The following is a 12,898-nucleotide window of genomic DNA, read 5'->3' on the forward strand; positions in this document are numbered from 1 at the left end:
CTCAAGAGCAGGAGGATTGTGGGAGGTGGAGAGAAGCTTGTGTGGGAGAGAGAGGCTTGTGGAAAGCCGGTGGTGGCAGTTGAGGCTCTGAGGGTTTTTCCTGAGAGGCTGTTTTGTTTGGCGTGTGTGGTTCTAAAAATAAAGTTAGTTTCTTTTGACAAGTGGCTCCTGATTGTGCCCAGCCAGACTGCGGCAACGTAGTAGTTCTTCCTTAATGTTTTTGTGATTTTCTTTTCCTAATAACAAGTGATATTTTGTTTCAAGAGATTTGAAAGCATCCTCTGTAGTTCTCTATCTCCCAAAATATTAAACATGAGTAAATGCTCTGCAGAAATAATTTGTGTATGAGTTTTCTCAGGCTGCTGTAACAAAGTACTACAAACTGTGTATCTTAAACAATAGGAATGTGTTTTACCTCACTGTTCTGGGGGCCAGAAGTTTGAAATCAAGGTGTTCCAGAATTGATTCCTTATGAAGGAGGTGAAGGAGAGATCTGTTCCAGGCCTCTCTCCTTGGCTTGTGGATGGCTGTCTTCACATTCATATGAAGACATACTGTACAACCACTTGGCAACTAAAATCTTTCAGGCATAGTCTCCCTCAGAGAACAAAAGTTGGTTTCTGGTTTTACCTAGCATAGCAAAAAATTGAAAGCTTTTTGGAGTTCTCTTTGTATTATGTGCCAGTCTCTAAATTTCTGGGATTATTTTGGGGGGAAGGTGTTGGCCTTGTGCATGTTAGGCCAGTCTCTACTACTGAGCTATGCCCCCAAATTTCTTCTTTTTATATAAACATCAGTCATTTAGGACTAGGGTCCAACCTGATGACCTCCTCCTAACTTAGTTACCTCTATAAAGGCCCAATCTTCAAATAAGGTCACATTCTGAGGCACTAGGGGTTAGGACTTCAATGTCTGAATTTTGAGGGACACGATTGAGTTTGCTCGCAGTATTTCAGTGTATAACTTTATTTCTTGACTTGTTAAGGAGGATATAAAATCCTTGGTATCCAGGTGGCACAGGACTGTTATCTCAGCTACTTTTTGTTTTTTGGTTCTGGGGATTGAACCCAGAGGTATTTTACCACTGAATTACATCCCTAACCCTCTTTTATCTATCTATCTATCTATCTATCTATCTATCTATCTATCTGTCTATCTATAATGGTATTGAACCAGGGATGCTTAACCACTGAGCTGTACTCCCAGCAACATTTACTTTTTATTTTGAGACAGGGTTTTGCTAAGTTATTTAGAGCCTCTCCAAGATGCTGAAGATGGCTTCAAACTTGTGATCTTCCTGCCAATTTCAGCTACTTTGAAAGCTGAGAGAAGGCTAGCCTGGGCAACTTAGTAAGACCCTGTCTCAACATAAAAAATTTTAAAAAGGGCTGGGGATATGTTTGTAGCTTAGTTGTAGAGTACTTCCTTGTACTTGGCTCTGAGTTCAATACCCACTACTGAAAGCAAATCAAAACGAAACAGTGGCATCCAGTAAGCACTTGATTTTCTCTATGGTGTCTTAAGTAAAATCAATTGAAAAGCATCTTCCTTATATTGTTCTATAGTCCTTCCTTATGTTGTTCTATTGTTTGCATGTACAAATATATAATAACAAATCCCACAATTATATATATTTTATAATGCAAAAATAAAAATAAAGATTTTTTAAATGTTCTAACTTGAATTTCTAGTAATCCTTGTTTTTATATATTCACAAATTTGAATTTTAATAACATATCACATTTTTCTTTTTATCTTACCCGGATTTTACTAATTAAATTGAAGTTAGACATAAATATAAGGGAACTTTATAAGATGAAGCCATTTAAGCCTGACGTGGTGGCACATGCCTGTAATCTCAGTGGCTTGGGAGGCTGAGGAAGGAGGATTGTGAGTTCAAAGCCAGCCTCAGCAAAAGCATGGCGCTAAGCAACTCAGTGAGGCCCTGTCTCTAAATAAAATACAAAATAGGGCTGGGGATGTGGCTCAGTGATTGATTGCCCCAAATTCAATCCCTAGTATCCGGAAAAACAAAGATTAAGCCATTTAAGATGGATTATGCCAACTGGTTGTGATTATGATGGGCACAGTTTAAATAGTATCTTTTTGTGAGTATTTTCTTATCTAATAAAGCATTGAAATTCAATTTCTGTGATATGTTTTTGAGGACTTTCTTTTATCTTCCTTTTTTTCTTTTTAGAATCTAATAAGTGCCTAGTCTCTTTCATGAACAGAAGTTCTTTAAGGGAAGAGCCTAACTTGTTTTAAAAGAAATTTAATTTGATCTTTGTTTACAAATTGTTTCAGCAAGCATTTATTGAACACTGTGCAGGCATTTGACAACTAAATCTTTCAGGCATAGTCTCCCTCAGGGAGGAAAATTGTTTTCTTTTTTTTACCTTGTGTACTTAAAAAATTGAAAACTATGAGCTGGGGATATAGCTCGGTTGGTAGAGTGCTTGCCTCACATGCACAAGGCCCTGAGTTCAATCCCCAGCAAACACACACAAAAAATTGAAAACTACTCTGTGGGGTGCAGTGGCACACACCTGAAATCCCAGTGACTCAGAGGCTGAGACAGGTGAATGGCAAATTCAAAGTCAACTTTGGCAACTTAGCCAGACCCTATCTCAAAATAAAATATAAAAAAGGGCTAGGGATGTAGCCTAATGGTTAAGTACCCTGGGTTCAATCTCTGGTACCATACCAGAAAAATAAAACAACCTTAAATTCTCAAGTGTGACAGTTACATCAGAGGCAAAGAGTACTGTATACTAGAATTTTATCCTTATTTTTACAGTCTTAATATAAAGTCATCTAAAATTCTCCAATCCATTTTGGAAAAAGTCAAGACATAAAATGTAAAGACATCAACTCCCTTTTACTAATAATACTCAATAGCTGATATTACCTCATGCTCCTGTGGGGTTCTTTTTTTGTTTTTCTTTTTGTACTATGGATTGAACCCAGGGGCGCTTAACCACTGAGCCACATCCCCAGCCCTGTTTTATTTTTTATTTAGTATCAGGATCTCACTGAGTTGCTTAATGCCTTCCTAAGTTGCTGTGGCTGGCTTGAACTTGCTATCCTCCTGCCTCAACCTCTGAGTCGCTGGGATTACAGCTGTGTGCCACCCAGCTCATGCTCCTATTTTGAATGGGAGGAATGTTAAGTAAAATTTAGTCCCAGTTCCAGGAAAACTTGCTTTTTGCTTGTTCATTGATTGAATTTCAAAATACCTTGAGCTTAAAAGATTGACTATTATTCCATTATTCTAAGATACTGGTTTTCTTCTTAAACTAGCTTTCCGAATTTCCATCATTTTCCATGATGGTATCAAAATAGTCACCATGACATAGTTTTAAGAGTTAATTTTCACGTTGTCTTATTTTTCCATCCAATTAGACCTCTAATCCTATTAATTTTTCCTTGACAACATCTTCTCTGTTTTCAGTGCCACTTCCTTCTTTTGTCCCTTGGGTCCAAATTACAAAGGTAATGTCCTAACAGATTTCCTATCTCTTCCAGTTTTATCTGACTTCCACAATCAACATCAATATATATATATAAAATCCAGGATTGAACCCAGGGGTGCTTAACCACTGAGCCACATCCCCAGCCCTTTTTTATATATTAGAGACAGTGTCTCACTGAGTTGCTTAGGGCCTCTCTAATTTGCTGAGGCTGGCTTTGAACTCATGGTCTTCCTGCCTAAGCTTCCCGAGTTGCTAAGATTACAGAGATCAAGATAACTTTTCTTTTTCTTTCTTTTTTTTTTGTGGTGCTGGGGGTTGAACCCAGGGCCTTGTATATGCAAGGCAAGCACTCTACCAACTGAGCCCAGCCCCTCAAGATAACTTTTCTAAAACATTATTTTTTACATATTTTCTCTACTACACAAAAGTAACACTGCTTTCCCATTAACTGTTAATAATAGAATTAGGGCTGGGGATATAACTCAGTTGGTAGAGTGCTTGCCTCACATGCACAAGGCCCTGGGTTCAATCCTCATGCACCACACACACACACAAAAAAAATAGATTAAGAATAACTGATTTGTATTGAGCACTAACTACATGATAGGCACTATGTTGAGAACTTATCAAGAACATTAGTATTCTCATTATTATCATCTTTATATAGATGAAGAAACCAAGGCTTAGGTTATATCTATGGTTACACAGGTAGTGAGTTACAGATTCTAGGAATCTGGGATTCTAATCAGTTCTTTTTGGCTCCAAAGTCTTTGGGCCTAACAACTATTCTTTTTTACCCAAACTCTTTATGTTCAAACTCTTCAGTTGTTTAAGATCCCATAAATCTGATTCTGTCTTACCTCTCAGTTTTATCTTTTCATTATTCTAACATACAAACTCTGTTCATCAAGCTAGAGTCAACTATCTGTAAATTGCCATATTATTTTCTTCCTCTAATCTTTTGTTCATATGGTACCTTCAGTTTGGAATATTCTTCCCTCCACTCCTCTGCTTGTCCATATTTGAGCATCTTTAAAGGCCTAGGTCAAATTTTGTTCTTTTCATACAACTCATTGTTGAGAGCCACAGCCGAAGGGGCCCCAGCAAACTTTCAGACTGCCAGCTGATGATTGGCTCACAGCACCCCAGCAACATCTAGCTGATTGGCTCCTCTGCGGTGATGCTCATTGGGCTGTTTCCCCGCCCTTTCAGACTGCCAGCTGATGATTGGCTCACAGCGGCCCCAGCAACATCTAGCTGATTGGCTCCTCTGCGGTGATGCTCATTGAGCTGTTTCCCTGCCCTTTCAGACCACGGAGCTGCTCATTGGGGGAGTTTTTTGGCTCCGCCCACGTGACCCAGCCAATCGGCCTCAAGAGCAGGAGGATTGTGGGAGGTGGAGAGGCTTGTGGTTGAGAGAGAGACTTGTGGGAAGCCAGTGGTGGCAGTTGGGCTCTGAGGGTTTTTCCTGAGGAGCGGTTTTGTTTGGCATGTGTGGTTCTAAAAATAAAGTTCCTTTCTTTTGACAAGTGGCTCCTGAATTGTGCCCAGCCAGACTGAGGCAACTCATATTACCACTCTTCTATTATGGACTCCCCAAAACGTATTGTTTATACTGTAAACAACAATCTTTTTTTTTTTTTGACTCTGGGGTTTAACCCAAGGACAGTCTACAACTGAGCTATATCCCCAGCCTGTTTTTTTTTTCCCATTGTTGTTGTTTGTTTGTTTTGACATAGAGTCTCACTAAGTTACTTAGGGCCTCACTGAGGCTAGCCCTTCTGAGGTTGGACTGAACCTTGCAATAGCTTCCCAAGTTGCTGGAATTCCAGGTGTGAGCCATTGTACTGGGGTAAACAACAATCTTGAAACTCTCTGTTTTTTCTTTCTCTTCTCTCTCTCTCTCTCTCTCTCTCTCTCTCTCTCTCTCACTCTCAGACAGGCCTCACTAAATTGCTGAGACTAGTTTTGAACTTGGGATCCTCCTGCCTCGGCCTCCTGAGCTGCTGGGATTACAGTCATGCGCCACTTCACCCAGCACAGAATGAAAGTTTTTCATCTAATCCTTCCCTGCATATCTGATGTACTGTAATGCACAAGTAATATATCTTTGTGTGGTAGTTTGTGTAACAATGAAGAATGCAGAACAATTTACTTATATGGAGATTTGTTTATACTGTAGCTCTTCTATAGCCCCATGAGTAATAATATAGATGTATCCAAATGAAATTTTGAAATTTTCAATCCAAATGAAACTGTTTGAAACCACAGGAACTAGACATTCACTTGACCCTCATCTTCCCACCTTCCAGGAAGAAGGCATGGATGTAGTAAACAAAGAAGCAATGCATGAACGGTGAGTACTGTACTTTCAATTACCACTTTAATAATTTGTATATTCAGTTATATCTTTTCCTTCAGATAGGCAAACTACAGTACTGATTTCTTTTCTTTTGTAGGGAGGTACACACTGCAATACAGATAAGTCAGTCTTGGGAAGAAAGTCTGAACCTGGTATGTTTTACAGTAACACTTTAATTTTGCCCAAACTTTCAAATTTTCTCTATTGTAGTGTTGTGCTATCTAGTTTCACTGTAATTTCTGAAAATATCAGCTCTTGTTTGATATTTAAGCAGTATCTTTTCCATAAATAACTTGAATTATCTTAAGAAACAGCTTATGATCTATCCATAAAATAACTATCATTAGGGCTGGAGCTCAGTGGTAGAGTATTTGCCTTGCATGTGTGAGGCACTGGGTTTGATCCTTAGCACCACATAACAATAAATAAATATAGATATTGTGTCCATCTACAACTAAAAGGAATATTTAAAAAATAACTATCATTATTTGAAAGTGGGGTTCAAAGTACATAGTTGTCTGATATAAAACCATAGCTGTTGTAAACCAGCTTCATCTCTGTCCTAGAGAATCTTTAAAAAGTTCAGTTATGCCTGTAATCCCAGCAGCTCAGGAGGCTGAGACAGGAGGATCGCAAGTTCAAAGCCTGCCTCAGCAAAAAGCAAGACACTAAGCAACTCAGTGAGACCCTGTCTCTAAATAAAATACAAAATAGGGCTGGCAATGTGGCTCAGTGATTGAGGGCCCGAGAGTTCAATCCTCAATTTAAAAAAAGTTCAGTTTTACTAAAATGCTTAGATTACAAAACGATAAATGATTTTACTTCCTTCTACATCATTTACTAACTATATATCAGTTTTAAGCTATAGGCAATGGATTTATGAAAAATTATTGCATTTTTATGTCTGTAAAACAGACATATAGTTCTGTTAACATTTTAACATACAACCTTTAATTTAAACATATTCAGAATATAGTTATATCCCTTGTTCACATTTTTAATGTCTCTATACATCATGATTGCTTAGTTATGGTAGTTGGTTGATATTTAGTGTTTTTTTATGTGGACATTTCAGATAATGAGATAATAAGAATTGAACTGAAACTTGAGCGGGAGAGATTCTGGTTAATTCCAATTTCCAGATTTTAGAGTTGTTAAATCAGGAAATGGGTCATCAACAGAAGACATCTTTTCCTTTGAGCTCTGAGTACCTTAGATGGGCATCTGACCGTGATTTTGGAATAGATTCTGAAGAATGAATAGATAGATACCTTTTGGAGGATTGTCCCTGTTCACATTTTGTTTCTAATAACAATTTATAGATGTTATTGGAGTCCTTTAGCTGGCCAAATTCTAATTACTTTAGGTTTTGGCATGAGTAAGTGAATAAGAGATTCTCCAAGTATTATAGGAGGAGAAAGGGAATGTGTAATATATAAGTTTAACTCACATTGTGTTTTAGAAAAGTGCCTATTTTAAAACCCTCAATTATGTAGTACTGATTTTGTACACATAAAGTTTGTAAACTTTTTTTTTAATAGATCCTGCTGTCCCATTTGTGTCTTAGTTCTAGCTAAATCCGTTTTGGTCCTTTTCTGGACATAGCATTATAGTTTTTGGTAGCAAAGGATAGGTCAAATCCAAAAAGGAAAGCTGAATTTAGATTTTGTGTATATAGTATGTATTTCTTAATATTGAGTACTCATGTTCTAAGTTTTCTGGGGTGCTAAGGAAGCCCCTTAACCACTACAGAGCTCTCTCCTCTAAGAGGCAAAGGGAAGCTTTGCTTATTGAAGTAAACCATAGATTCCCTGCTTGCTTTATCATGATGAGTGCTCTCTACATGAAGTCAGGCTCAGTAGTAAGGGTTCTCTTTCCCATGCAACAGCTATCTCCAGAAGTATTTGATTAATAAGTAATTGGTGCTACAATTATCCACTGCTTTCTGCTTTCACAGAATGACGATGATCTGGACACACCATCCACTGTAAAGAGCATTGATCTAATCCCAGTATCCCAAGCAGCTTCTCTCACTAAATGGATTGGGAAGGTAAGTAAGGAGTGCCTTGAAGTCTATGCTCTTGGAAATACTAGTAGTTACCCAATCAAAAACCTCTGAGGGCTGGGCATTGTGGCACATGCCTGTAATACCAGTGACTCAGGAGGCTGAGGCAGAAGGATTACAATTTCAAAGCCAGCCTCAGCAACTTAGTGAGGCCCTAAGCAACTTAGGGAGACCCTGTTTCTAAATAAAACATAAAAAGGGCTAGGGATGTGGGTCAGTAGTTAAGCACCCCTGGGTTTAATCCCTAGTACAAAAAAAATCTCTGAGGGAGTATATTTTGCTATGGTATAAATGATGGTCAGTGACACTTTTCTCTTTCTTGTTTTTTAATATTTTTTTTTTAGTTTCAATAGACCTTTATTTGTTTATTTTTATACGGTATTGAGAATCGAACCCAGTGCCTCACATATGTTAGACAAGTGCTCTACCACTGAGCCACAACCCCAACCCTCTTTTTCATTTCTTAAAATATTATTTATATACAATACAATTCACCAACTTTTAAGTATATGGTTAATTTTGGTAATTATCTATAGCTTCATAACCACAACCACAATCAAGGTATAGAAGAGTTCCCACAGTGTAAATAATGTCCTCATGATCTTTTGCACTGTCTTCCTCCCCATCACTCTTCCTGCCCTAGGAAACCACTGACCTTTCTGACAAAAGTGATGGTTTTAAAACCTCTGTTCCAATTTGGTTTTAGCAATGTTTTTCTCCATCATTATAAACTTGTGTGAATTACACCAGTTTGCTTCTAAATCCTATTCCCAGTCCCTCAGTATGAGTTTTGATGTAAGTTTAGTTGTCTGAAAATAACCACATTACTTATAAAATAAGAATTTTAGAAACTTAAAAGAAATTTTAGCTCCAGGTTCTATGACAACCAAAGAAGTGGTTTCTTTTTAGTGAAATGGAAATGTCATTTGTTTGGATTTATACACTGAAAAAAAAAACCCAAGTGACAAAGAACATGTGAAAATAAAGAAAATATTCAACAATTCATTAATCCTATTTGACCATAATCTTCCTTTGACTGATCTTGTTCATAAGTGTTGGTTAGCTCTAGTACTTTTAAAAAAGTTTTTTATAGTTGTACATGGACAGCATGCCTTTATTTATTTTTTAAATTTTTGTTGTAGATGGACACAATACCTTTATTTTATTTATTTATTTTTTTAGAGAGAGAGAGAGAGAGAAAATTTTTTAATATTTATTTTTTAGTTTTCGGTGGACACAACATCTTTATTTTTATTTTTACATGGTGCTGAGGATCGAACCCAGTGCCTCACACGTACTAGGCATGCACTCTGCCACCGAGCTACACAGCCCAGCCCTATCTCTAGTACTTTAAAGAACTTCTTCATCCACAATTCTCAACTTGATTCAAGGCATGTCCCAACCTGGACTTGCTGGTTCTTCTACACTGTAGGTTCTAAAATCCTAAATCTTGGTGAATTAGAAGACAATTTGCTTCTGATGTGTTTCTAGATTTATTCACATTTACAGAAAAGCAATAAAATGATGTGTTATCACATAGTATTCAGAGTTCTTTTTAGTGTATTATACTTAGATCTGTTATAATGAAGTAATCATTGATTATTTTCCAGATTTTTTTCTAATGATCATGATGGTTTTATTTTAGAAGTCACAGGCCCACCAACACTGTTAAAATAACTATCCTTGGACCAAAAAAAGAAAAGGTACTTTTATCTTCTCTCAGAAATAAATATAACTTTTGCTCATTTTTTATAAAATAACTAAAACAATAAAAATTGTTTTTAAAGGATTTATTTGTTGAAAATGTATTTGAAAAGTTACTATACCTCTTCTATTTTACCCAGATGGAAATACTTATAAAGACATTGAAAACTATAAAGTACTATATAAATGTGAATTGAGGAATTTAATTCTAGTTTAGTTGACTGTTATGATTTTTTATGAGCCTGGGGCGCCTAACCACTGAGCCACATCCCCAGCTCCTTTTTATATTTTATTTAGAGACAGGGTCTTGATAAGTTGCTTAGAATCTTTTTTTAAAAAATATTTTAGTTGTAGATTGTCACAATACCTTTATTTCATTTATTTTTATGTGGTGCTGAGGATCAAACCCAGGGACTTGCATGTGCTAGGTGAACACTTTACCACTGGGCCACAGCCCCAGCCCCACTTAGAATCTGGCTAAATTGCTGAGGCTGGCTTTAACTTGCGATACTCCTGCCGTAGTCTCCCAAGCCACTAGGATTACAGGCATGCGCTATCACATCTGGCCTGGCTGTTAAGATTTTCATTAAATAAGTATGATTTATGAAGCTGGCTGCCTTAAATATTTTCTAAAATTAGGTAGGGAGTGAATGAATGAAGGAAGGAAGGAAAGAATGAATGAATGAACAAACGAACAGAGTGGGGCAGTCATCAAGTATTTTTCTGAATCTCAACTCATGTCCCACTACTGCACATATACACATTGATATCATGAATAAGTTAACACAACTTATGTCTACTTGAACAATAACAATATATGTGAAGGAATAGGTTCTTTTTGATTAAATATATGGAAAGCCACCTACCTACTCAATAGTAAAAGAACAGTTGAATGAACAGAAGTATCCATTCTTTTTTTTTGTAAAATATGTTTTTAGTTGTAGTTGCACACAATATCTTTATTTTTTATTTTTATTTTTTATGTGGTTCTGAGGATCGAACCCAGTGGTTCGCACATGCTAGGCAAACACTCTGCCACTAAGCTACAACCCCAGCCCCAGAAGTATCTTTTCTTAAACTCCATACAACTAGATCCTGCTTCTCGGTGCTACCTCAATAAATTATGCTTTTGTTCCTTTCTAAATACCATTATTGAATTATATATATTGGAACAAAGTCTAACTACAGTGGGGAGGGGCATATCGGTAAATGGAAAGGAGATAAAGCTTAAAAGTGTGTAATTGTGAAAAACCCATCATGATGAGAAAGAGGATGAAGAAATGATAGGGAAAGAAGTTGAAATATATGTGACTTTTTTGGAGGGAGGGATTATCAAGGATTGAACCCAGGGGCGCTTAACCGCTGAGTCACATCCCCAGCCCTTTTTATAGTTTGAGACAGGGTCTCACTAAGTTGCTTAGGGTCTCTCTAAGTTGCTGAGGCAGGCTTTGAACTCACAATCCTCCTGCTTCAGCCTCCTGAGCCACTGGGATAATAGGCATGTGCCACTATGCCCAGCAAAATATATGATTTGTGTATTTAGGATTAATTAATGGAAATATCACTAACAATGTACTTAACTCAGAATGTACTTTTTATATTTTAAGACTAAGACTAGGTTAATTCTGGAAAATTCTCATTTCCAAACTAAGTACATTGTTTTGTGAAGATGCATCAATAACTAAGGGATCATTTGCTTGTGCTGTGAAGCTTGGGCTGGTGTTGAAAATCATTCAAATATATCAGCAGTTAAGACCTGGTAGGAAGTTGGCTTCTTTGAATATTTAAAATGAAGTGTGCTTAGGGATGGGGATATGGCTCGGTGATAGGGCACTTGCCTACAATGAGTGAGGCCCTTGATTCCATCCCTAGCATTGCAGAAAAATTAAGTATGCTTAAATTGAAAATAGTGCTTGGGCTGGGGCTATATAGCTCAGTGGCAGAGCATTTGCCTAGCATGTGTGAGGCACTGGGTTCGATTCTCAGCAAAATAAATAAAGCTATTATGTCCATTTACAACTAAAAAATATTAAAAGAAAGAAAACAATGCTTTATCAACTTAAAACAGTTTTTCCTTTTATAAGATATTTATATGTAAAACATTTTTATCACATTGAAAGTGCTTGGAGTTTTCTTAGAATTTATCATTTAAAAATTGTTTAGGGAAATGTGGGGATGTGGCTCAGTGGTACACCCCATGCCTAGCATGCATGAGGCCCTATGTTCTACACCCAGTACTGTAAAAATATATATATATATATGGTTTGGGGAAGGCAGTATAGCACAGTAGTAGAGTGCTTGCCTAGCATGTGCAAGGTCCTGGGTTTGATCCCTAGCACCACCCAAAAAAGTTGTTTTTATTGTTCAATTTTAACATAATGGATTTGGTCTCTACTCAGTATCTTAGTAGATGTGTAACATCTACTATCTACTGTGACATCGGTTGCTCTGGGGGACATCTGCTTTTTTCTTTTAGGTGTACCTAAGGGAACTCCAAAGCAAATTCTGTGTATACCACCTAGTCTATATTTTATGTCAAACCCTCCCAAGCATACCCTACACAGCTCTAGTAAAAATTCATCTGGACCTTCTTGGCCAAATACAATAACAGATAAATCTAATCTTATTTGTATATTTTGAAATATAAATATTCACTAGGAAACAACGACCTATGTCCTATTTAGAGTCCATTAGCCCAAATGAAACAAGGGGAAAGATGGTATAAAAATAGAAATGAGGTCCTGGTGGCAGGCATAGGGGTCAAGTAGGGATGTGTGTGTGGTGATGCTAAAAAGAATGAGGACTCTGCCAGGTGGGCATGGTGGCACAGGCCTATAACCCCAGCAATTTAGGAGGCTGAGGCAGGCCCCCTAACAACTTAAGTTCACGGCAAGCCTAACAATTTAGCAAGATCCTCAAGCAACATAGAGAGACCCTGTCTCAAAAAACAAAAAGGACAGGGAAGTGGCTCAGTGGTAAAGCACTTCTGGGTTCAATCCTCAGTTCCTCAGTACCCTCCCTCAAAAGAATGAGGACTCTATAAAGTGAAGGAATGTGAAATAAAGATCAGAGTCTCTAAGTAAATGAAGGCATATTGTATGTGATAAGTAACAGTTACTTCCATTAGGAGTAAGCAAGAACAAATAAGTGTTCAAGTAGGAAATGTAAGAACTTTGTAAAAATTATGCAGAGTAAATGATTTTTAAAGTAATGATGGTTTTAGCAAATAGTTTTTCTTCTTTCTTTTCTTTTCTTTCTTTCTTTCCAGGGATTGAACCCAGGGGCACTTAA

General features: G+C 37.2%; 1 protein-coding gene across 2 annotated transcripts in view; it reads left to right on the top strand.

The window, feature by feature from the left end:
* The window catches only part of LOC107159588 (P2R1A-PPP2R2A-interacting phosphatase regulator 1-like), a 70,096-nt gene that overhangs the window by 27,311 nt on the left and 29,887 nt on the right, over positions 1-12,898 (top strand). Inside the window, exons 5-8 of one of the 2 annotated variants that reach the window (XR_007344831.1) lie at positions 5,789-5,832; positions 5,936-5,990; positions 7,796-7,888; positions 9,549-9,606. Coding sequence is in view for 1 of the 2 variants with exons in the window: in XM_015506179.2 (XP_015361665.1) it covers positions 5,789-5,832; positions 5,936-5,990; positions 7,796-7,888 (192 nt within the window). In the remaining variant the exon portion in view is untranslated. The remainder of the gene's footprint in view (positions 1-5,788; positions 5,833-5,935; positions 5,991-7,795; positions 7,889-9,548; positions 9,607-12,898) is intronic. The other variant, XM_015506179.2, reaches the window with a different exon arrangement.

The sequence above is a fragment of the Marmota marmota genome, unplaced genomic scaffold (genome assembly GCF_001458135.2).
Source record: "Marmota marmota marmota unplaced genomic scaffold, marMar, whole genome shotgun sequence".
NCBI classification, from domain to species: Eukaryota; Metazoa; Chordata; class Mammalia; order Rodentia; family Sciuridae; genus Marmota; species Marmota marmota.